The sequence below is a fragment of the Pelophylax lessonae genome, assembly GCF_965119305.1.
Source record: "Pelophylax lessonae genome assembly, chromosome: 1".
Lineage (NCBI taxonomy): Eukaryota > Metazoa > Chordata > Amphibia > Anura > Ranidae > Pelophylax > Pelophylax lessonae.
This window is the reverse complement of record NC_138768.1, coordinates 266,671,614-266,697,443: the sequence shown is the minus strand read 5'-3', so window position 1 is coordinate 266,697,443 and position 25,830 is coordinate 266,671,614. Positions and strand designations below refer to the sequence as shown.

Sequence of the window (25,830 nt, the reverse complement as noted above, 5' to 3'; positions counted from 1 at the left end):
AGTATGTCACAGTACATGTTGGCATTCATTGTTTCCTCAATGAAATGTAGCTCCCCGATGCTGGGAGCACTCATGCAGCCCCCGACCATGACACTCCCACCACCATGCTTGACTGTAGGGAAGACACACTTGTCTTTATACTCCTCACCTGGTTGCCGCCACACACATTTAACACCACCTGAACCAAATAAATGTATCTTGGTCTCATCAGAACACAGGACATGGTTCCAGTAATCCATGTCCTTAAGCCCCGTACACACACACAGATCGTCGTCATACAAATGTTCGTCTTTTCTCCCCGGGATGTCGGTGTCTGTTGAAAAGTGCAAAGACAGCACAAGGACAGCACAAGAATTTTGTCTGCAGACTTCAGCTGACTGCAGAAGTGATGTCATGTAATGGTTAACTTTCCCTGTGTTTTTTATTTTCTGAGCATGCCCAGTCTTGCAAATCTGCGGTCTGTCGGCCGAATTCTGTACTGACAGGCGAACAATCGTCCGTTCTGGTGTCCGCAGACAAAAATTTTCATGTTTGCAAGAAAGACTTTTGTCCGCGGATTGTGCGCAGACATCTGTCGGAGGCACCATACTAACACGCATACAATCGGCAGATCTTTCGTCCGCCGACGTTTGTATGCCGACGATCGGTACGTGTGTACGGGCCTTTAGTCTGCTTGTCTTCAGCAAACTGTTTGCGGGCTTTCTTATGCATCATCTTTAGAAGAGGCTTCCTCCTGGGACAATAGCCATTCAGACCAATTTGATGCAGTGTGCAGAGTATAGTCTGAGCACTGAAAAGCTGACCCCCAACCCCTTCGACCTCTGCAGCACTGCTGGCAGCACTCATATGTCTATTATCCAAAGACAACCTCTGGATATGACGCTGAGCATGTGCACTCAACTTCTTTTGGTCGACCATGGCGAGGCCTGTTCTGAGTGGAACCTGTCCTGTTAAACTGCTGTATGGTCTTGGCCACCATGCTGCAGCTCAGTTTCAGGGTCCTGGCAATCTTCATGTAGAGCAACAATTCTTTTTTTCAGATCCTCAGAGTTCTTTGCCATGAGGTGCCATGTTGAACTTCTAGTGACCAGTATAAGAGAGTGAGAGCAATAACACCAAATTTAACACACCCACTCCCCATTCACACCTGGGACCTTGTAACACTAACGAGTCAGAGAAGAGACCCTTGAGAAAGTCATGATTGGCTGATGTCACAAGAAGGGTGAAGTCACTTCCGGTCTACGGCCTTGACCGGAAGCATCGATTTTGTCGCACATTGCGGTGCCCCATCTGCTGTATCGTATCTAACTGTAAGTGATACTTGTTTTTTTATAAAAAAAAAAAAAAACTGCTATATGCTGCACCATGAGGTTGTCCCCATTTGTATCCATATCATGAGGGAAATTTGAAGTTGCCCCATGAGCCTGTGGAAATACTGTGACAACCGGCCACTGTACCATCTCCCTCGGCTTTGGAATCGAGTGTTTAAGGATTAGGCCCCACCAACCCCTGCAGAGATGAATATCCAGAACAGTTTCTCTTACGGACAACGCTCTTGAGTCTTGCTGGAGGTGAGCGGCCACTTCACTCATTTTCTGGATTCACTCACATTGAGACACATTTGCATGGTGTCACAGCTTGTGGAAACAGAAGATTCACGAGTTTTATATTTGGAGCACCTTTTTGATTAATTTTGCACTATGCACATGGACACTTTAATTTGTATTGCAATATTCTGTATTATTGCGTTTTTTGCACTGAACTGAATTTGGGCCACACATTTTTTTAAATTTATTTTTGTATATATATATATATATATATATATATATATAATTTTTTTTTATTATTGCAGTGTTTGCACTAACACTGTTTTGTATCTCCACTCACTCTGCACTTTATCACCCCATTTGAGTTATCTTATTGTGTTATGTGACTCACAACCACGTTGCAAGGAGTTATTAGTGGGCCTGGTTTTCTCACTGAGTAACCAGCACTGATTCATTCTTCTCTATGCTACTCATCTGTGGTGCTTAGTTCACCTCACACCTGACCCTTGCACTAGCAGCACCTTATTGATTATTTGCATATACATACAGTCGTTACTGTATATTATTATTTATTGCACCTTCTGGGGATTTCTCTTCACACATTGCACTTATTTATATATCTACTGTTTTATATTTATTTATATATTGAGTAATATTTATTCACCTGGAATTGAGCGCTGATTCTTATATTATATTTATTCACTAACGAGTCACATGACACCGGGGAGGGAAAATGGCTAATTGGGCCAATTTGGGTGTACGGTTTAGACATTAATGGCTGTGTGTTGATTTATTTTGAGGGGACAGCAAATTTACACTGTTATACAAGCTGTACACTCACTACTTTACATTGTAGCAAAGTATCATTTTTTCAGTGTTGTCATATGAAAAGATATTTACTTTTGTGAGATAATGTACATATATTTTAGATTTTTTTTTTATGTATTTACTATATGCTAACTGCTTAGCATGTACCTAATTTAAAGTCCAAACTCTCTTATCCTTTGAGACTGATGTAAATGTGCAAATGCAGATGTGAGAATTGGCAGCGCTAAATAAACACCTGAAATAAATATTAGTTAAATAAGTATTGGCAAAGGGTACTGCCAAAGCAATAGGCCAATCATATTAAACCCAAATTAAAAACTTAAATTGCAGTTTAAAAATTCTTAGATGGGGTGGCTCCATTTGTGGGGGGGGGGGGGTTTCTTATTATTTTACCTGGTAAACCAGCCAATAAGTCTGTTGATTTTCAAAAGAACAAGCTGTCCTCCATATAAAGCAGTTAGAGGATTGGGACAAACCATTAACGGCTGAAAAGGCGTGCTTACAATGATCAGCTTTCATTTATGTACAACCTTTATCCCAAAAAAAAACGTTTGCTGTAACGGTTTAAAAAGTGTTAGCTAGAGTTTGGCTTCGAGTTATGGCTATCTTCTATTACAGTGGTGTCCAAATTGCAGCCTGGGGGCCAGATGTGGCCCCTTGCTTGCCTTTATCTGGCCCTTAGGACACTATTCCACCAACTGACACCACCTTTGGGGCACCGCTCCGAATCCCACCGACACCAACCATGGGGCACCATTCCTCCCATCGGCACCAACCATGGGGCACCATTCCTCCCAACGGCACCAACCATGGGGCACCATTCCTCCCAACGGCACCAACCATGGGGCACCATTCCTCCCAACGGCACCAACCATGGGGCACCATTCCTCCCAACGGCACCAACCATGAGGCACCATTCCTCCCAACGGCACCAACCATGAGGCACCATTCCTCCCAACGGCACCAACCATGGGGCACCATTGCTCCCAACGGCACCAACCATGGGGCACCATTGCTCCCAACGGCACCAACCATGGGGCACCATTGCTCCCAACGGCACCAACCATGGGGCACCATTGCTCCCAACGGCACCAACCATGGGGCACCATTGCTCCCAACCATGGGGCACCATTGCTCCCAACGGCACCAACCAAGGGGCACCATTCCTCCCAACGGCACCAACCAAGGGGCACCATTCCTCCCAACGGCACCAACCATGGGGCACCATTCCTCCCAACGGCACCAACCATGGGGCACCATTCCTCCCAACGGCACCAACCATGGGGCACCATTCTTCCCAACGGCACCAACCATGAGGCACCATTCCTCCCAATGGCACCAACCATGAGGCACCATTCCTCCTACTGGCACCAACCATGGGGCCCCATTCCTCCTACTGGCACCAACCATGGGGCCCCATTCCTCCCACTGGCACCAACCATGGGGCACCATTCCTCCCACTGGCACCAACCATGGGGCACCATTCCTCCCACTGGCACTAACCATGGGGCACCATTCCTCCCACTGGCACCAACTATGGAGCAGCATTTCTCCCATTGACACCAATGATGGGGTACCAATGCTGGGGTATTTCTTTACTCCCAATGGCCACAGTCCGGCCCACCTGAAGAACAGTAAACTGGCCCTTTACTTAGAAAGTTTGGAGAACCCTGTGCTAGCCAATCTAACACCCCCCCTATATTGGCAATGCTGCTGTCGAAAGGTGCCCCCTGTGCTTCTCCATTTAGTCATTCTAATACAGGAGGGGTTACCGGCCAGATTATGCTACATTGGCAAGACATTATGTTCTTTTGAAAATTAAGACTTCCTGGCTGAATCACCAGGTAAAATTAAAACAAAGTATAATAAGAAAACGAATGCAGCCACCACATCCAATGATTAATATATTACATTTTTTTTTTTTTTTTTTTGGGGTAATACTGCTTAAAAGCTGAACTCCGGAATGAAGAAATGTCCAAATACAAGAGCAGTTGTAACTGTTGGTGCTAAATAATGCCTGTATAATAAGAATAAAACATTCCCCAACTTATCTCACGAACCATCACAGCTGAACATAATTTTAATGATACAAATGTGAACATATAATGAAATCATATTTGATTTAAGAATAAAAGGACGCACAGGCTTCCTGAACTGATGAGTAGCAGTGACGGCGGGGAGGTCAATCCATGGCAGGAGGCATTTTGTCATCTCTAATGGTGATGACACATCCCAAATGAGAGTGTGCCCCCTGGTCTGGTACCCAGGCATGGCAGGAAGGGCCACCCCCTCCTCCTTTCTTCTCACTGCTGGAAATCAATAACTCAGAGAGGAGGGGGGGGGGAGTAAAGCTGCACATCTGCATTACCCGCATTTCCCACACATCCCATCCAGGCCCAGCAGATGGAAGTGAGAAGAAGCCTGGCACCTATCTCCTGCCATTGTACAGCAGTGACTTGGTGGGAGGCCTTCCTCTGTCACATACCATGTATGACAGGCATACTTTCCTGCTAGTTGGGGGGGAGGGGGGGGGGCACTGCAGCCTCCAATTACCTCCCCTTAAATAATACACCTTTAACCCTTCATTCCCCTTCCCAAGGACAACTGCTGAATCACTTCTCATTGCAGACAATGGTGGCCCCCACAGTTGCAGGCCTCCCTGCAGGGAACATCACCCCTCCCCAATGAAAATCCGCTATTCCTCCTTAGTGCAGCCCTGTCCTCCTCCCCAACCTTTCCCCTGCAGCTCCCATACAAAGCAGGCCGGCTTACCTGGAAATGCTCCTGGAAGCGAATAGGCAGGATCTGTGCCATGGTTGCCGCTCCTGCCTCAGGCGCCAAGCACAAGCTCGTAAACCGTGTCCTATGTAGACTCCGCCGGCGGTGCCCGGGACACACGGTGTGACTGAGCTACAACTCGCGCAAGCGCACTGACAAGCCGGCTGCGCAGGCTCAAAAGATGGGCGCACATTCAGGGGTGTGGATGTTGCTATGGGAACCGTGCTTGAATGCTCAGGGGTGGGGGGGTCTCTCGGTTTAGCTTCAGGGTGATGTCTCCCCCTGGCGGGAAGATGAGGTAGCTTGCAATAAACGCGACCATGTCATGTGACTGTGCGGGATTTTAGGTGGAGATGAGCTGAGAGGTCTGCCTGATGTCCTCCAACATCGTCACCCAATCTCTGCTCCACTAGAACGATCCATGCATGGTCTGCTTGCCAATTCTGCCATGAAATGCCTGCAGCAGTGTTGCCAACCTCCCCCAGCATTTTTTGCTGACAATACATTTACTGACAGGGCACATTTCTTTACTGACAACCTGAGAAGTGACAGAACTAGTATTAAAAACCAAGACAACCGATATTTGACCACTTGCCTACTGGGCACTTTTAACCCCTTCCTGCCCAGGCCAATTTTCAGCTTTCAACGCTGTCACATCTTAACCACTTGTCGACTGCCTAACGTAGATCTACCTCGGCAGTCGGCCCCTCACAGGCAAAGCGACGTAGGTCTACATCACTAGCCTGTGAGGCTCTGGCGCGCTCCCGCTCGCTCACGGACCCCCCCCCCCCCCCCTACGCGTGTGCCCGGCGGACCCAATGTCCGCCGGGCACTCACGATCGTCCGTTACACCAGAAGGAAGGCAGGCGGCTAATGTAAACAAAGCCGCCTGTCATTCTTCCCTGTGTAAGAATGGAGATCACGCGGTTCTACTATGTAGGACCGTTGATCTCTGTTCTTACACAAGTAGCCACATCCAATCACAGTTAGAAACACGCCCCTAGGGACACACTTAACCCCTCCCTCTCAAATAAAGTATATGTATAGCACTGATTACTGTAGAAATGTCACTGGTAACCCCAAAAGTGTCAAAAATTTCAGTCAAGGCTCCGATCTGTCCGCCGCAATGTCGCAGTCCCGCAAATAAAAATCGCAGATCGCCGCCATTACTCGTTAAAAAAAAAACAACAAAAGTGACAAAAATCTTTCCCTTTGTTAGTAAACGCAATAACCTTTGCTCAAACCAATCAAAATACGCTTTTTGCGATTTTTTTTACCAAACATATGTAGCAGAAAACAAATTGGCCAAAAATGTTAAAAAATTTTGATTTTTAAATTTTTTTGGGGAATTTCATATAAAAAATGTGAAAAATATTGTTATTTTTGCAAAATTGACGCTCTTTTTTTGTTTATAGCGCATGATCAAAAAATCGCACAGGTGATCAAATACCACCAAAAGAAAGCTCTGTTTGTGGGAAATAAAAGATGTGAAATTTGTTTAGGTACAGCGTCGCATGACCGTGCAATTGTCCGTTAAAGCAACGCAGTGCCGAATCGCAAAATAGGCCCTGGTCAGGAAGGGGGTAAAATCTTCCGGGGGCTTAAGTGGTTAAATACAAATGAAGCTTTCTTTTGGTGGCAATTTATCACCACTGATTTTATATTTTTTGCTAAACATACAAAAAAAAAAGACCGAATATTTTCATAAGAAAGCGTAGTTTGTTTTAAAATTTTGCAAACAGGTCATTTTTCTCCTTCCCTGATGGGCGCTGATGAGGCTGCACTAATGGGTACTGATGAGGCTGCACTGATGGGCACTGAAAGGCTGGACTGATGGAAACTGATGAGGTGACACTGGTGGGCATGGATGAGGCTGCACTAATAGGCAAGACTGATGGGCGCTGATGAGGCTGCACTAATGGGTACTGATGAGGCTGCACTGATGGGCACTGAAAGGCTGGGAGGTGACACTGGTGGGCACTGATGAGGCTGCACTAATAGACAGGACTGATGGGCACTGATAGGTGGCATTGATTGGCACTAATAGGTAGCACTGGTAGACAGCATTGATGGGGACTGGTAGGCAACACTGATAGGTGACACTGATTGGCACTGATGGGCACTAATTGGCAGCACTGGTGGTCACTTTTTGGCAGAACTGGTGGGCACAGATTATCAGCACTGGCAGGCACAAATTGGCAGCACTGATGGGCACAGATTGGCAGCACTGGCAGGCACACATTTGCAGCACTGATGGGCACAGGTTGGCAGCACTGGTGGGCACTGTTGGGACTGCACTGATAATCAGGACACTGATAATCAGTGCCCTGATTATCAGTGTACATGTCCCTTTTAGAGCAGTTATCCACTCTCTTCTTCTCTCCTCATGCTGTCAGGATCAAGAAAGGACTGTGCATATAAATCTATATTTTTGCACTATATTGTTTTTTTATTGTTGATTTTCATTCAAGATTAGACTTATTTATATATATATATATACATTTTTTTCACTTTAGAATTATTTTGGACTTTATTTTAATGTAGTGTACATTTATAACACAGTAATCACATTTCATTGTTGTTCATTTACTTTTGGCGCTACACACTTTTCTGTAAGAATTTTTGTAAGTTTGGTATATTACTTATCTGTGTCAGTTACCGCCCCACCACACCTTTTTTATTTCATTTCATTTCATTTCATATCACATCATCTCACATACTATATCCTTTGAACATAAAGAAAGCAAAAGCCAAATTTTGAGCGTGAGGATAAGTCAAAAATAAACATTATGATTAAATGTTATTTTCTCTTTCGTTCACTGACAGACACAGCTTCAAGTCTTCAGACCATTGGGCTAATGCTCTTGCGCACTAGGAGTAGGACAAGGGGGAAACCTTTTTGGTTACGCCCCTGGGGCAGTCCCAGAGGGTATACCATCACTTCCTGCTGTAGGACTTCCAGTTTTTTTTCTGCCTAGTTCAGGGGTAAGGACCTGGAATTTTTTACTTTTTCTTTATTATTTTTGTTCCTGTGTGAACTACAATCAACTGTTCCTGTGAGAACTACCATCAACAGCCGGACTGGACGACGCACTAGATATTCCAGATCCTTACAGGCTTCCCAGTCCGGCCTGCAAGCACGATCCAACTACTAGCTCCACGCTAAGTTGGCTGCGACATAGTTCCACTAGATGGGGGCTGACCGGCGAGTGAAAAACCTTGCGAGGTCGCAATGCACTGGTCACGACAGCAGTCATGACCAGAGTCACAGCGTACTTCAGGCCGCAGCACCCCCATTCCAAGATGGTGCAGTGGACTGCTGGGAGTGATGCCCGCCTGGTGACCGTGGTATGGTGAGTAGTGTCCTCCCTCCTTTTCTGTGAAATTTTTGGGGTGGTCGCAGGCCCCCCCCCCGGGATGGTAGGCCCCCTGTGTCCTCCCCCCCCCCTTGTTCTCCCCCCCTCTTCCTTGCGGGGTTCCCCCCTTAATTTGGATGCCCTCACCTGGCCCCTGTTTGGGAGCATGGGTGAAATTGTTTAGGGGGCTACATGGTGCTGGGCTGGAGGAGTGGTGGGTGATGCCGCTGTCGGTCCCGGTTAGGGGTGTCTGTACCTGGGTGCTGCGGGTGGGTCCCTGGGGGGTCCTTTCCTGGGGTCTGTAATTTTTTTCCCTGGGGTCCAGCAGAGTCCAGGGTCCCGTGCAGCACTGCATGGTACAGGCATTCTTCTGAGGTCTCTATGATTCCCGGTTCGGCGGCCATGGTTCTATAGTTCAGCGGTCATGTTTTTGGTTTCCCCATAGACTTGCATTGGCGGCCATTTTCCTGTAGTCGGTTACAGTGCTGAGGCTGTGGGCAGGGCCGATCCTGGGCGGGTGCGCGGAGTGCACCGCGACCAGGCGCTGCATGAGGGGGGGGGCGCACGTAATCCTAAATCTCCTGCAAGTCGCGAGAGTCTCACACACAGCAAGGCTGCAGTGAGAGAACGGAGCCGCTGCATCCTTTGTAGTCCCAGCTCACAGGCGGAGTGATATCAAATGCACTCCGCCTATGAGAGGAGGAGCCATACAGAGGAAGCAGAGGCTTTGCTCTCTACTGCAGCCGCCTGCTTTCTCTGTACGGCTCTTCCTCTCACAGGCAGAGTGCATTTGATATCACTCTGCCTGTGAGCCAGGACTATGGAGGAAATAGAGGAGCAGCCTCGCTGGATATCGCACAAGAGCCCAGCACCACAGATCCAGCATCACAGAGCCCAGCACCACAGAGCCAGCACCACAGAGCCCAGCACCACAGAGCCAGCACCACAGAGCCCGGCACCACAGAGCCAGCATCACCGGCACCACAGAGCCAGCATCACTGGCACCACAGAGCCGGCACCATAGAGCCCAGCACCACAGAGCCCGGGACCACAGAAACCAGCACCACAGAAACCAGCAACACAGAGCCAGCACCACAAAGACCAGCACCACAGAGCCCAGCACCACAGAGCCCAGCACCACCGGCACCACAGAGACTGGCACCACAGAGCCCAGCACCACAGAGCCAGCACCACAGAGCCCCTCACCACAGAGCCCAGCACCACAGAGCCCAGCACCACAGAGCCAGCACCACAGAGCACGGCACCACAGAAACCAGCACCACAGAGCCTGTACCACAGAGACCAGCACCACAGAGCCTGGCACCACAAAGCCAGCACCAAAGAGCCCGGCACCACAGAGCCCAGCACCACAGAGCCCGCACCACAGAGCCCGGCACCACAGAGCCCAGCACCACAGAGCCCGGCACCACAGAGCCCGGCACCACAGAGCCCAACACCACAGAGCCAGTACCACAGAGACCAGCACCACAGAGCCGGCACCACAGAGCCCGGCACCACAAAGCCAGCACCACAGAGCCCGGCACCACAGAGCCCAGCACCACAGAGCCCGGCACAACAGAGCCCAGCACCACAGAGCCCGGCACCACAGAGCCCAACACCACAGAGCCCAGCACCACAGAGCCCAACACCACCAAGCCCAGCACCACAGGGCCAGCACTATAGAGCCCGGCACCACAGAGCCCAGCACCACAGAGCCCGGCACCACAGAGCCAGCACCACAGAGCCCAGAACCACAGAGCCCAGAACCACAGAGCCCGGCACCACAGAGCTCAGCACCACAGAGCCGGAACCACAGAAACCAGCATACCACAGAGACCGGCTCACCACAGAGACCAGCATACCACAGAGACCAGTATACCACAGAGACCAGCATACCATGGAGACCAGCATACCACAGAGACCAGCACACCACAGAGATCAGCATACCATGGAAGCCAGCATACCCCAGAGACCGGCACCACAGAGAACAGCATATAATTAAATACCCACACTGAGACCAGTATAACTGACAGCATTTCCCACCAACAGTATCCATCAGCAGTACCCACCATCAGTACCCATCAGCAGTACCCACCATCAGTACCCATCAGCAGTAACCGCTAGCAGTACCCACCATCAGTACCCGCCAGCAGTACCAGCCAGCAATATCCACTTTTAGTACCAGCCAGCAAAATCCAACTTCAGTACCAGCCAGCAACATCAGCCAGCAATATCCACCGTCAGTACCAGCCAGCAGTACCCGCCAACAGTACCCACCATCAGTAACTGCTAGCAGTACCTGCCAGCAGTAACCACCCACAGTACCCATCAGCAATACCCACTGTCAGTACCAGCCAGTAATAGCCACCAGCAGTACCTGTCAGCAGTAATCGCCTGCAGTACTCGCCAGCATTACCCATCGTTAGTTCCTGCCAGCTGTACCAGCCAGCAGTACCCACCAGAAGTACCCACCAGAAGTAACCACCAGCAGTACCAGACAGTACAATGAAAGTGCAAAATAAGTAAAAAAGGTATGTGCATTAGTGTGTGTAAATTGTTGTCTAAAAGGGTGGCGAGGGGGGCTGCATCGTGGAGTGCCACCTCCCTGAAATTAGTTTTTTGCAGGTTGCGGTGTCTGCATTTTGCAGCGCGCTGTGTCCCTAAAGCCTGGGGTGTGAGATTTGGCAGCAAGTGCGCTCTTCGCTCTTGGGTTCAGGAAGGCTTCAAGGTGTATGACTGCAGCGATCTGCGCCTATGCACAATGGTCATGTCAGCAGGAGCGGCTGGGGTTTTCCAGCATGTAGTGAGAGGGTAAGGCAAATCTCACAATACTTGTGCTGCGTTTGCTCCATTTTGTGTTGTGCTTGCCTGTTTCCTGTTAATTACAAATAAATGCAGAGTGCTGATTTTGAGGAGGATAGCTGTGCTGCAGGTGAGCCTGGGAGGATGTTTGGACTGCTTTTGTTTATTACATAAAGTTGTAACAGCTACCCTCTTCAAAATGAGCACTCTGCATTTATTAGTAATTAACAGGAAACAAGCAAGCACAACACAAAATGGAGCAAACGCTGCTTCCGTCAGTGGGCTCACACATTGCTCACTCTGCTGGCTGCAGCAAAAGTATTGTGAGACTTGAATTATCCTCTCACTACGCGGCTCCGGAAAACCCCAGCCGTTCCTGCTGACATGCCCATTGTGTGTAGGCGCCAATCGCTGCAGTCATACACCTTGAAGCCTTCCCGTGCCCAAGAGCAAAGAGCGCATGTGCTGCCAAATCTCACATCCCCAGCCACAGGGAGGCAGTCTGCTGCTAAATGTAAGTGCGCCCCCCTCACGCCGCACCTGAGCGCGGTGCACCCTGAGCACCCGCCCAGGATCGGCCCTGTGTTAACTCATTAGGACTGATCCTGGGTGGGTGCACTCCATTGTATAATACTGTGTTCCCTGCACCCCATACTTACCAACCCCCATATATGACACTGCTCCCCCATATTCATCATGTCATATATGACACTGTACCGCCAGACTCATCACCCCTCAAATATAATAAGGGCCCTTTACTTTAGGGCAAACAGTCCATGGAAGGATCCACTCTGTTTGCCCTTTCCCCTCTCAAAGAGCCAGCAGCAAAGAGGGCCAGCCAGGCCTCAGCAGCCAGACCCCAGGCTCCAGCAGCCAGACCCCAGGACCAGCAGCCCAGCTCCAGAAGCCAGGACCAGCAGCCAGACCCCAGGCCCATCAGCCCAGCCCCAGGACCAGCAGCCAGGAATCAGGACCAGCAGCAAAGAATCAGGACCAGAAGCCAGCCCCAAGGCCCCAGCAGCCAGACCCCAGGACCAGCAGTGGAGGACCAGCAGCCAGGCCCCAGCAGCTAGACCCCAGGACCAGAAGCCAGACCCCAGGACCAGCAGCCGGAATACAGGACCAGCAGTCCAGCCACAAAAACCAGGACCACTAGCCAGGAATCAGGAGGACCAGGACCAGCAGGCCAGCCCCAGCAGCCAGACCTTAGGACCAGCAGCAAAGCCCCAAAAGCCAGGACCCAGTCCCAGAAGCCAGGCCCCAGGACCAGCAGCCAGCCCCAGTACCCATTATTTAAGGTAAGTGAAGTCTTCTAGTCTTGGGCCTGGGCATCAAAGTGCTATTAATTAATATAATATGGTTTATTTTTCTATTGTAGTGACACTCTAATGTAGTCTCTCAGGGGGGCTGGAGGTGACTCTTTCTATCAGAGATTCTGCAATAGGCACAGAGTGGGCCTCTGCAAGATAAATCCCCCCCAGGTCCCATTAGACTCCGTTGTAGTCTCTAATGGGGACTTGTGGGGGGTCTTTCTAACATAGACTTTAAAATGCACACAGAGATGACCTCTTTTTGAGAGACCCCCCTCCAGGTCCCATGATACAACCCCATTGTAGTCTCTAATGGGGCCTGGTGGGGGCTCTTTCTAACAGACTCTCTAACAGAGGCCCTCTCTGTGCTCCTTAGAGAGACCCCCCTCCAGGTCCCATTAGGAAAAAGGGAGGAGTTAGTAAGATGACCACGCTCCCACGTGGGGGCGCCATAAATATTTCTGCACCCAGGCGTCTGTTACCCTAGGATCAACTGGCTGTGGGGGCCTCTAATGTCAGGTCACCGTTTCCTCTTCCTTTTTCCAGCAGTGTGGCAGATCGTTTTGGCGCTTTCCAACTCAGGTGGTGAGTCTCTGGGGGTACACTATCCTTCCTTGCTGTATACAGCGCCATGGGTGCACTGCTTTTTGTAGTGCCACAGCGGTGCACAGGGGGGAGGGGCCTCCCATTTTTAAAAAAATATATATATTGTTTTCTTTGCTGAGCAGCGGTTCCACTTATCCCTTTATGATCATGGAGCCTGGGGAGCTTGTTTCACCACCTGATTCACTCCTGGAAGCTGCGGGACCCTCTGGGTCTCAGTCTGCCCTGGCAGCCATGACGGCAGCTCTGCAGTCACTAGTAGCCAAAGTAGATATGGCCCTACAAAGGAGACCCGGCAAGAAGCACCCCCCCCCCCCCACCTTCAACTGTATCCTCTGCTTCCTCAGATTCTGAGGTGGATTTGGCTGCCGTGCACGAGAGTCAGCCCACTGGGTCTGCGTCCACGCAAGCTGAGTGCTCTAATAGTGAGGATGAGTCCTCCTCTTCTGCAGCCGCGCATGAAAAAGCGCTGGTGGAGGCCCTGATTGTATCAGTGCGGGAAACTTTAAAGTTGGAGGACTCAGCTACTGCTGAGTCGGCAACGCAGGAACAATTTAGCACTCGCAAATTTTCCAAGGTGACCAAGGTGTTTCCCTTTCCTGCCTATTTTGACGAGATTGTCACAAGTCAGTGGGGGTTCCCCAAAACGCATTGTTGGCATACAGAAGCGTTTTGCTAGAAGATATCCCTTTGAGGAGTCTCTTCTGAAGAAAGTGAAACCGTCAGTGGACTCTCAGGTGTCCAGGCTGAATAAGACCACACTTTTGCCAGTGGATTCCCTGTCTTTTAAGGATCCTGTGGACAAAAGAGCGGAGGCTCTGGTCCAGTACCTTTTCACCGTGGCTGGCTCAAGTTTTAGACCTGTATTTGCTATCACCTTGGTATCCTAGACCTAACGGAATGGGCTAAGGTTTTGCGCCAGGATCTGAAGGGGAGTCAACATCCTTCTGAGCTGGCGGACCTGGCGGATCAGTTGATTCAAGGGTTACAGTATATTTGTGATGCATCCCTGGATGCGGCCCCCCGGCCAGCATAGTTTCTGTGATGGCGGTGATTCTTCGCCGCATGATCTGGTTGAAGTTCTGGTCAGCTGACCAGGCTTCTAAAAAAGGTACCGACTGATCTTCACTTTGTAGGTGACCATTTGTTCGATGCGTCTATGGAAGAGATCATTAAGGGCCTTACGGGAGGCAAGAGTACTTTGCTTCCGCAGGCTGCTAAGGGCAAGGAACGCCATAAGAGGGATCCCTTCTTTTCGGGTCACAAGCGGCCCTTTCATCTGTCTGGATTGCAGGAAAAGGGCTCGAGATCCACCCGTAGCTTTTCGGGAGGCTCCAAGAGACCGTGGAATAGTAAGTCCAAAGTGGGTGCGTCTGGTGCCGCAGACAAGCCTTTCCCAGCCTGAAGGGGCACCCGCACCTGGGGTTGGGGGGCGTCTTTGTCTTTTTCCGGATCCGCGGACCTTGCTCATTCAGGACAAATGGGTCCACAAACTGATTCAGTTCTGTTACAAGATCGAGTTTCGATCCTTGCCTCCAGCAAGGTTCTTTCCTTCCAACTTACGCCTGTCTCCAGAGTGGCTACAGGCCCTCTACAGAGCAGTGGAGGACCTGTTAGCACAACGAGTTATTGTACTGGTTCCTGAGTTGGAACATTTCCAAGGTTTTTATTCAAGTCTGTTTACAGTTCCCTGGAAGGAAGGCAAGGTTCGTTCGATCTTGGATCTCAAGGCTCTGAACCACTTTGTGCAGTTTCAGAAATTTCGGATGGAGTCCATCCACACAGTAGTAGCTTTCCTTCATCAAAGAGATCTGATGGCTTCTATCGATCTCAAGGAGGCTTACCTTCATATTCCAATATATGTCGGGCATCAGCGTTTTCTTCATTTTGCCGTGGGAGAGGAGCACTTTCAATTCGTGGCGTTACCCTTTGGTCTCGCTTCAGCTGCTCGAGTGTTCACAAAGGTTTTTGCCCCAGTGTTGGCATTTTTACGGAAGAAGGGGATCGCAGTACTGGGTTACCAGGATGATCTGCTTCTGCGTGCAGAGTCTTCTTTGGCCGCAGAAGCTGACTTGGAGGTTACAGTGCAAACTCTGCAGGAGTTTGGGTGGATACTGAATTTTCAGAAATCGGCACTGTCTCCAGCCACAAAGCCGGACTACTTGGGTCTGACGCTGGATTCAGCTTCCGCCCAGGTCTTTCTTCCTCAGACAAAACTACTGAAGCTAAGGGAGGCTGTTCAGGTCCTGTAGTCCAACCATCAATCATCACTCAGGACTTGCATGCAAATACTGGTTCTGATGGTCTCAACTTTCGAGGTGGTTCCATTTGCGCAGTTTCACACCAGACCTTTGCAAAGGGAGATTCTGATCAAATGGAACAAGAATCCGCTGACATTGGACAATCTGATTCTGTTGAGTCGGGGTTCAAGGGAGTCTCTCCTATGCTGGCTCCTTTTCCCGGCCCTAAGTCTGGGAAAATCTTTTCTTCCCCTGTATTGGACTGTAATCACCATGGATGCCAGTCTGGATGGGGAGGTGTCTTGGGAGTGTGTTCGGTCCAAGGTGTCTGGACTCGGGAGGAGTGTAGGTTGCCGATAACATCATGGAAATTCGGGCGATCAGACTTTGTCTGTCTCAGTGGATGGATCGTCTGCAAGGGTGCCCTGTGCGGATACAATCGGACAATGCTACGGCTGTGGCATCTGTCAATCATGAAGGGGGCACAAAGAGTGCCCTGGCAGCCCGGGAAGTGGCCGGCATCTTGAGGTGGGCAGAACAATATGTTCTGGCCCTCTCTGCTGTGCACATTCCGGGGGTGGATAATTGGCAAGCGGACTATCTCAGTCGGCAGACGTTGGATCCGGTAGAATGGTCTCTTCCCCTGGAGGTTTTTCGTCAACTGTGTCTTCGGCGGGGGACCCCTGATGTGGACCTGCTGACTTCTCATCTCAAAAGGAAGGTGCAGAGGATCGTGTCATTGTCTTGTGATCCTCTGGCCGACGCCGCAGGTGCTCTGGGGGCCCCTTGGGGTCAGTATAGTCTGATATATGGCTTTCTTCCAATTCAACTTCTGTCGAGACTGGTACGCAGAATCGAGGTAGAAGGAATTCCAGTCATTCTGGTGGCACCAGACTGGCCTCGCTGGTCCTGGTACGCAGGCCTGGTAAGGCTGGTAGCAGACGTCCCTTGGAAACTTCCTCTCAGGGAAGATCTTCTGTCTCAAGAAACAATCTTCCATCCTGCTTTTCAGTCGCTGGATTTAACGGCATGGCTATTGAAAGCCAGGTTCTGAAAGACAGAGGGCTGTCGGAGTCGGTGATTCCATCGCTATTGGAGGCTAGGAAATCTACTTCCAGGAAGGTTTATCATAAAGTTTGGAAGGCGTACATTACTTGGTGTGAGTTGCCGGGGGGTTGTCCCCACTCCTTTTCAGTGTCTCGCCTGTTGGAGTTTCTACAATTGGGTGTAGATCAACGTTTGGCTCTGGGCACCATCAAGGGCCAGATTTCCGCCTTGGCTATTTTTTTCCAAAGGTTCTTGGCGGTGAAGTCCTTGGTTCACGCTTTTGTGCAGGGAGTTCATCATCTGGCTCCTCCAGTGCAATCCCTAGTACCTCAGAGGGATCTCAATTTGGTTCTGTCGATGCTGTAAAGGCTTTCCTTTGAAAAGATTTGAGAAATTCCTCTGCTCACTCTGTTGCAGAAGGTGGCTTACTTAGTAGCTATTACTTTCGCATACCGCGTGTCGGAGTTGGCTGCATTGTCCTGTCGGTCACCTTACTTAGTGATTCATAGGGACACATTGGTGTTAGGACCCTGTCAGGCGTTCCTTCCTAAGGTTGTCTCAGGGTTTCATTTGAATGACAACAGTGTGCTACCGTCCTTATTTCCTAAGCTTAAACATCCTAAGGAAATTGCCTTACATTCCTTAGATGTGGTAAGAGCGATTCGGGTTTACCTGGCGGTGACTGAACCGATTAGGAAATACAATACTTTGTTTGTTCTTACAGGTGGACATCCTAAGGGGCAGGCTGCATCTGCTGCGACCATTTCCAAGTGGATTGGGCAGACGGTAGTGCAGGCCTACTCCATTCCCTGTTAAAGCGCATTATACGAGGGCGCTTAGAGCCTCCTGGGCCTTCCGTCATCAAGCGTCAGTGGTTCAGGTGTGCAAGGTGGTTACTTGGTCGCCTGTACACACATTCACAAAATTTTATAAAGTGGATGTACTTGCATCTTCGGATGCAGCATTTGGCCGCAAAGTTTTGCAGGCTGCAGTTGCGGAGGCTTCCTCTTCTTGAGGGTGAAATTTTTTTCTGGTAGTGAGCTCCAGTTGTTCCTAGTTTAGCTCCTGTTGTTACCTGGTTGGCTATGTTTAGCCTTGTTGGGAATTCTGCTTTGCTGTGTTTTTTCCCTTTCCTCATGTTGCACTGCTTTGGGACATCCCAATGATCTGAAGACTTGAAGCTGTGTCTGTCAGAGAGAGAAAACTGGATTTTTGTCTTACCGTAAAATCCTTTTCTGTGAGGTTCACTGACAGACACAGCACCCGTCCCTCTTTTGGGGTTGAGTTATTTGTTCTTCTGACACTGCTTGTTACAAACTGGAAGTCCTACAGCAAGAAGTGATGGTATACCCTCTGGGACTGCCCCAGGGGCATAACCAAAAAGGTTTCTGCCTAGTCCTACTCCGAGAGAGCAAGAGCATAAGCCCAATGGTTTGAAGACTTGAAGCTGTGTCTGTTAGTGAGAAAGAGAAAATGATTTTACAGTAAGACAAAAATCCAGTTTTATCTTTATTACAAGATATCTGTCAAACTTAAAAATAGGAAAAGTGGGTTCCAACATGCACTGGCCACCATAATGAATGAACAGATGCAATAGCAGCAATACCAAAAAAAAAAAAACAATATTCATGCAGCACATAAATGGGTGGGGTCATATTTACAGATGTGAGTTACATATAAATGTTGCACATGTGACGGTCCATCTAACGCAGTGGTTCTCAACTCCGGTACTCGGGACCCACTAACAGGCTAGGTTTGCAAGATAACTAAGTTACATCACAGGTGATCTCATTTGCTGCTCAGTGATTGCAGCATTCTAGTCTGCATCTCCCCAAGGTAATACTTAAAATCTGGCCTGTTAGTGGGTCCAGAGGACCGGAGTTGAGAACCACTGATCTAACGTGTTTCATGGAGCAAAATCGACTTTTTCAAGGACATCTGTGCAGCTCACAATCTTATAAAAGAAACAAAAAATGTTATACAGCACTGTGCAAAAATTTTGGGCAGGTATGAAAAAAATGCTGTAAATTAAGAACACTTTTAGAAATACAGTGCCTTGCGAAAGTATTGGGCCCCCTTGAACTTTGCAACCTTTTGCCACATTTCAGACTTCAAACATAAAGATATAAGACTGTAATTTTTTGTGAAGAATCAACAACAAGTGGGACACAATCATGAAGTGGAACGAAATTTATTGGATATTTTAAACTTTGTTAACAAATAAAAAACTGAAAAATTGGGCGTGCAAAATTATTCAGCTTCTTTACTTTCAGTGCAGCAAACTCTCTCCAGAAGTTCAGTGAGGATCTCTGAATGATCCAATGTTGACCTAAATGACTAATGATGATAAATAGAATCCACCTGTGTGTAATCAAGTCTCCGTATAAATGCACCTGCACTGTGATAGTCTCAGAGGTCCATCTAAAGCGCAGAGAGCATCATGAAGAACAAGGAACACACCAGGCAGGTCCGAGATACTGTTGTGGAGAAGTTTAAAGCTGGATTTGGATACAAAAAGATTTTCCCAAGCTTTAACCATCCCAAGCACTGTGCAAGCGATAATATTGAAAAGGAAGGAGTATCAGACCACTGCAAATCTGCGAAGACCTGGCCGTCCCTCTAAACTTTCAGCTCATACAAGGAGAAGACTGATCAGCAATGCAGCCAAGAGGCCCATGATCACTCTGGATGAACTGCAGAGATCTACAGCAGAGGTGGATGACTCTGTCCATAGGACAACAATCAGTCGTATACTGCACAAATCTGGCCTTTATGGAAGAGTGGCAAGAAGAAAGCCATTTCTTAAAGATATCCATAAAAAGTGTCGTTTAAAGTTTGCCACAAGCCACCAGGGAGACACACCAAACATGTGGAAGAAGGTGCTCTGGTCAGATTAAACTAAAATCAAACTTTTTGGCAACAATGCAAAACGTTATGTTTGGCGTAAAAGCAACACAGCTCATCACCCTGAACACACCATCCCCACTGTCAAACATGGTGGTGGCAGCATCATGGTTTGGGCCTGCTTTTCTTCAGCAGGGACAGGGAAGATGGTTAAAATTGATGGGAAGCTGGATGGAGCCAAATACAGGACCATTCTGGAAGAAAACCTGATGGAATCTGCAAAAAAACTGAGACTGGGACGGAGATTTGTCTTCCAACAAGACAATGATCCAAAACATAAAGCAAAAGCTACAATGAAATGGTTCACAAATAAACATATCCAGGTGTTACAATGGCCAAATCAAAGTCCAGACCTGAATCCAATCGAGAATCTGTGGAAAGAACTGAAAAATGCTGTTCACAAACGCTCTCCATCAAACCTCACTGAGCTCGAGCTGTTTTGCAAGGAGGAATGGGCAAAAATTTCAGTCTCTCATTGTACAAAACTGATAGAGATATACCCCAAGCGACTTACAGCTGTAATCGCAGCAAAAGGTGGCGCTACAAAGTATTAACTTAAGGGGGCTGAATAATTTTGCATGCCCAATTTTTCAGTTTTTTATTTGTTAAAAAAGTTTGAAATATCCAATAAATTTCGTTCCACTTCATGATTGTGTCCCACTTGTTGTTGATTCTTCGCAAAAAAAAATTACAGTTTTATATCTTTATGTTTGAAGCCTGAAATGTGGCAAAAGGTCGCAAAGTTCAAGGGGGCCAAATACCTTCGCAAGGCACTGTAGAAGTGTTAATTGTTTATTTTTATCAATTTCCAAAATGCAAAGAGAGCAAACACAAGGAAAATCTTAATCAAATCAATATTTAGTGTGACTACCCTTTGCCTTCAAAACAGCATCAATTCTTCTAGGTACACTTGCACACAGTTTTTGAAGAAACTTGGCAGATAAGTTGTTCCAAACATCTTGGAGAACTAACCACACATCTTCCCCTAGATGTAGGCTGCCTCAAATCCTTCTGTCTCCTCATGTAATCCCAGGCCGACTTGATGATATTGAGATCGGGGCTCTTTAGGGGCCAACTATTACTTCCAGGACTCCTTATTCATCTTTACACTGAAGATATACTGAATAAAATTATAAAAGCCCATTTTTCATGAGCTGAACTCAAAGATCTAAGACTTTTCTATATACACAAAAGGCCTATTTCTCTCTAATATTGTTTACAGATCTGGCTAAATCTGTATTAGTGAGCACTTCTCCTTTGCCGAGATAATCCAACATAATCTGAGATAATCCAACACTCACAGGTGTGGCAAATCAAGATGCTGATTGGACAGCATGATTATTGCGCAGGTGTGCCTAAGGCTGGCCACAATAAAGGCCACTCTAAAATGTGCACTTATACTGTATTGGCGGGGTCCAAAAACCAGTTAGTATCTGGTGTGACCACCATTTGCCTCACGCAGTACAACACATCTCCTTGGCATAGAGTTGATCAGGTTGTTAATTGTGGCCTGTGGAATGTTGGTCCACTCCTCTTCAATGGCTGTGCAAAGTTGCTGGATATTGGCAGGACCTGTAAAACGCTGTCGTATATATGCCGAACCAGAGCATGCCAAACATGCTCAATGGGTGACATGTCCGGTGAGCAGTGTCGGGACAAGGTCATCCAGCACCCAAGGCGAAGATGCCAAACTGCGCCCCCCTTTCCTTTAGAGTTAGGGTCAGGGCACCCCTATCCCTGCAATAAACCATTGCGCCCAGGGCAACCATCCCTTCTGCCCACCCCTTGTCTCAGCCCTGCTGGTGAGTATGCTGGCCATGCAAGAACCGGGATGTTTTCAGCTTCCAGGAATTGTGTACAGATCCTTGCAACATGGGGCCGTGCATTATCATGCTGCAACATGAGGTGATGGTCTTGGGTGAATAGCACAACAATTGGCCTCAGGATCTAGTCACGGTATCTCTGTGCATTCAAAATGCCATCAATAAAATGCACCTTTGTTCGCTGTCCATAACATACGCCTGTCCATACCAAAACTCCACTGCCACCATGGGGCACTCGATCCACAACGTTGACATCAGCAAACCGCTCACCCACATGACGCCATACATGCTGTCTGCCATCTGCCCTGTACAGTAAAAATTGGGATTCATCTGTGAAGAGAACACCTCTCCAAAGTGCCAGACGCCATTCAATGTGAGGATTTGCCCACTCAAGTTGGTTACGACGACGAACTGCAATCAGGTTGAGACCCCAATGAAGACGACGAGCATGCAGATGAGCTTCCCTGAGACTGTTTCTGACAGTTTATGCAGAAATTCTTTGGTTATGCAAACCAATCGTTGCAGCAGCTGTCCGGGTTGCTAGTCTCAGACAATCTTGGAGGGGAAGATGCTGGATGTGGAGGTCCTGGGCTGGTGTGGTTACACGTGGTCTGCGGATGGGAGACCGGTTAGATGTACTGCCAAATTCTCTGAAAAATCTTTGGAGACGGCTTATGGTAGAGAATGAGCATTCAATTCACAGGCAACAGCTCTGGTGGACATTCCTACAGTCAGCATGCCAATTGCACGCTCCCTCAAAATTTGCGACATCTGTGGCATTGTGCTGTGTGATAAAACTGCACATTTTAGAGTGGCCTTTTATTGTGGCCAGCCTAAGGCACACCTGTGCAATAATCATGCTGTCTAATCAGCATCTTGATATGCCACACCTGTGAGGTGGATGGATTACACCGGCAAAGGAGAAGTGCTCACTAACACAGATTTAGCCAGATTTGTGAACAATATTTGAGAGAAATAGGCCTTTTGTGTACATAGAAAAAGTCTTAGATCTTTGAGTCCAGCTCATGAAAAATGGGGGCAAAAACAAAAGTGTTGCGTTTATAATTTTGTTCAGTGTAGTTCTAAATGGCATTGGCTATATGTTTGGGATGATTGTCCTGCTGCAGAATAAATTCGGGGCCAATCACACACTTCCCTGATGGTACGGCATGATTAGTAGGTATCTGCCTGTACTGAGAACACCATTGATCCTGACCAAGTCCCCAACACCATTTGCAGAAATGCAGCCCCAGACTTGCAAGGAACCTCCACCATGCTTCACAGTTGCAGACACATATTATTGTACCACCCTCCAGCAATTCAGTGAACAAACTGCATCCTGCCCCCCCCCCCCCCCCACAAAGTGCCCCATAGTAAACAGCACTGCGTGCTTGTTCCGGGGTCCCGTTCTCTGTCCGTAAGACACACAAAGCGGGGCTCAGCCCTGCCCCCCCTTCGCTCCCTACTCAGTGGCTGTGATTGACAGCAGCGGGAGCCAATGCCTCCCGCTGCTGTGTCTGAGCTAATGAGGATGGAGAGAGACAGGAGAGCTGCCGCTCCCATGCATATCGCTGATTGGGCTCAGGTAATTATTGGGGGGGGGGGGCTGCATACTAAAGGTTTTCTACCTTTATGCATTTAATGCATGAAGGTAAAAAAAAAAAAAAAAACTCCAGGCTTTAGAATCACTTTAATCATACACCTGACTTTATTCTTACAAAATCCCTGACTTTGTGCCAGTGTACAAAGTGTGCACGTGTAAGAATTGATTCTGATTTGAAGCCATAGGGTAGTCACACCAGATATTGATTTGATTTAGATTTTTCTTCTGTTAACTCACTTTGAATTTTGTAAATTAATAATAAACAGATAAAAAAAATATATTTTGAAAACTTTACAGCTTTTCTTCACACCTGTCTAAAACCTTTGCACAGTACTGTAAGTCACAATATTACACACACGGAATACCTATAACAACCAGTGGAAGCATCATCAGATATATCATACCTTATTCAGTATTAATATCGAACCCTTCAAACCATACACAGCACTTTTACTCCTTCTCTTCTTGGGCCCAAACAATGCACAGATATATGGTGGGAAGAAAGGTGAATAAAGTGCCCCTGGGCCATTCATGATGCAAGTTTCCCCTCTGGAAAGGAAATCCCAAGTGAAGAATGCACCGCAAATTGATCTCACACCAGAAATCTAGGCATGTAAGATGGTCCCCTGACAAAGGGGGAATGCCACCTACACTACTGCTGAGTCCAGATATAAAGAGAAGGCCAAATATTCACCCCTCTCTGTTAACCTCCCGCCAAACTCTCACGTCACACATCCACAACATAATAACATGGTCTTGTGAAGCAATAAAACACCATATAGGTGTAAGTTAGCCATGTCACATAAGGAATATAATGTTTTGACACCTGCAGGTTCCTTGATTAGGCAAAGTGGCATGTTTGAAAAAAAAACATTGTATTTCTTTACGATGCATGCCTAACTTATACTAATAAAGACAGATATGGACAGAAAGTCATGCAAATGTAGACCTGAAGTGCTATGACACACTCCTGGATATGCTCCACAGTGGAGCTCATGGTGCACCTGGAACATCATATCCACCCTCCCATCCATATGGTCCTAGAGGCCAGCTGGATAGAGAGGCAAGCTGCCGTCATAAAGGACCAGTGGATGTACTTCATGTTTTCTGGTTGTTTCCCAAACGCTCAGCATATTCATGATTGGAAGTCCTCCCATACGGAAAGGAAATCCCAAGTGAAGAATGCCCCCATATTGAACTCACACTGGAGATCCAGGGATGTACAATGTTCACTTTGGAACACCACCTACACCACTGCTGTGTCCAGGTAGAAAATGAAGGACAAATAGTACCCCTTCCCCTTCTATTTATATCCCATCAAATTCTAAAATCACGCTTCAACAAACATTTAACACCAACAACACTTAAAACATAATAATGCAGTCTTGTGAAGTATAATGCCTAATACTGGGTTATAAAAGAGATTTAGAAGTTCAGTAGTATAGAAAGGATTGTCACATATATTGTAGACATTTTACGAATACTGTAATAGGCACATCCTTCTATATGTAATAAAGATTTTTATGTAAGTGTTTGCATTATCTTGAAGTACTAACTAACAAATTATTATTAATATTATACAGGATTTATATAGCGGCAACAGTTTGCGCAGCGCTTTACAACATCAGGGCAGACAAATAAAATAAAAAGTAATACTGTGTTAAAGCGGTAGTATCCCGCTTTTTGACACTTTTAACTACAGGTAAGCCTATAATAAGGCTTACCTGTAGGTACAATTAATATCTCCTAAACCGGCACGGTTTAGGAGATATTTGCAGTGCATGTAGCCGCTCACGCGAGCGGTGCATGCGTTCTGAAGGTCCGGGGGGACCTTCAGCTTTCCTTGCCGGGAGCTTGACGGAAAATCATCGCGGCTCCGGCCAATCACAGCGCCGGAGCCGCCGAACCCAGAAGAGACGCCGAGGGATCATGGCAGCGCCCGCAGCGGTGTCCGGGGGTCCGTGTTGGGGCTTCATTCTAAGGTAAGTAATACATAATGAGCTAGTATGCGATGCATACTGGCTCATTATGCCTTTGTCTTGCAGGGTTTTTTTGTTTTTTCGGGTTTACAACCGCTTTAAGTGTATTGTTTTGCACCTCAAAAGTCCCTAGATGTATTTCCATTTCCACGTGATGAGTTATTTTGTCTGCTCTTATACCTCTTCTAATTTTTTTAGAATGTTTTACAGTTGTTTGCTCAGAGGCACAATTTACAGCTTTGTTCCTTCAGACAGATTACGCTGAGAATATGCAGAAAGTTGTAAAGTCTCTGTGAATGAGAATTACATTTTTAACATTTGGATTCAGCCAGGGTTGCTTACGTTGCTTACTGGATACTTCTTACTACACAACTGTTTCATTTTTTCAGTATGTTTTTGACCTGTGGGGTAATAAAATTATAATCTGTATAATAAATATACTTATCTGCATGTTTAGTCTTCAGCGCAAGTAAGGCTTCACAAGTTAATTTTGGCAGTAGGTACAGGATCGCATGTTAGTCTTGGTCCTTGGTTTCATCATTAGTGTTGGTCTTGGAACCAGGTCATGGGCTTGAGGGTTTATCTTAAAAGTAGGAAAGGTCTGGATTCAATATTAGTCTTGGAAATGTTTGTAAATCTGAATGCTTGTTTAATGTACCTGCCAAATATTAGTACTGGTGTACCACAGTTGTTCTCAGACGAATTTGCAGTGTTTTCTTTTCCTTCTTTTCTGTACACATCTAGGGCATACATTTGCAGATGCTTAAAGCGATACTAACACTCTATTTCATTTTCATTGTACCTTCTATTTCTGTATGTGGATGATGGCACCGTAATTATTTTAATAAAATATTATTTTAATAAAAAAAAAAAAATCAAAGTACTGTACCATTTACCTAATGGATATACAGCTGTCACATGACCAAGCTCTTTCCCAGCCTGTCTGCAGGGAAACACAAGCAGGAGGAGCCTCTAGTCCTGCTGGTCGAGAGTAGGTGTGTGTGGGTGCT

At 47.4% G+C, this 25,830-nt stretch overlaps 1 protein-coding gene across 1 annotated transcript in view; it reads right to left on the bottom strand.

The window, feature by feature from the left end:
- Window positions 1-5,317, bottom strand: part of LOC309547579 (clathrin heavy chain 1-like) — a 280,201-nt gene extending 274,884 nt beyond the window's left edge. Inside the window, exon 1 of the mRNA XM_082247451.1 lies at window positions 5,148-5,317. Coding sequence (XP_082103577.1) covers window positions 5,148-5,189 — 42 coding nt within the window. The 5' untranslated portion in view covers window positions 5,190-5,317. The remainder of the gene's footprint in view (window positions 1-5,147) is intronic.
- Between the last annotated feature and the right edge of the window lie 20,513 nt (window positions 5,318-25,830).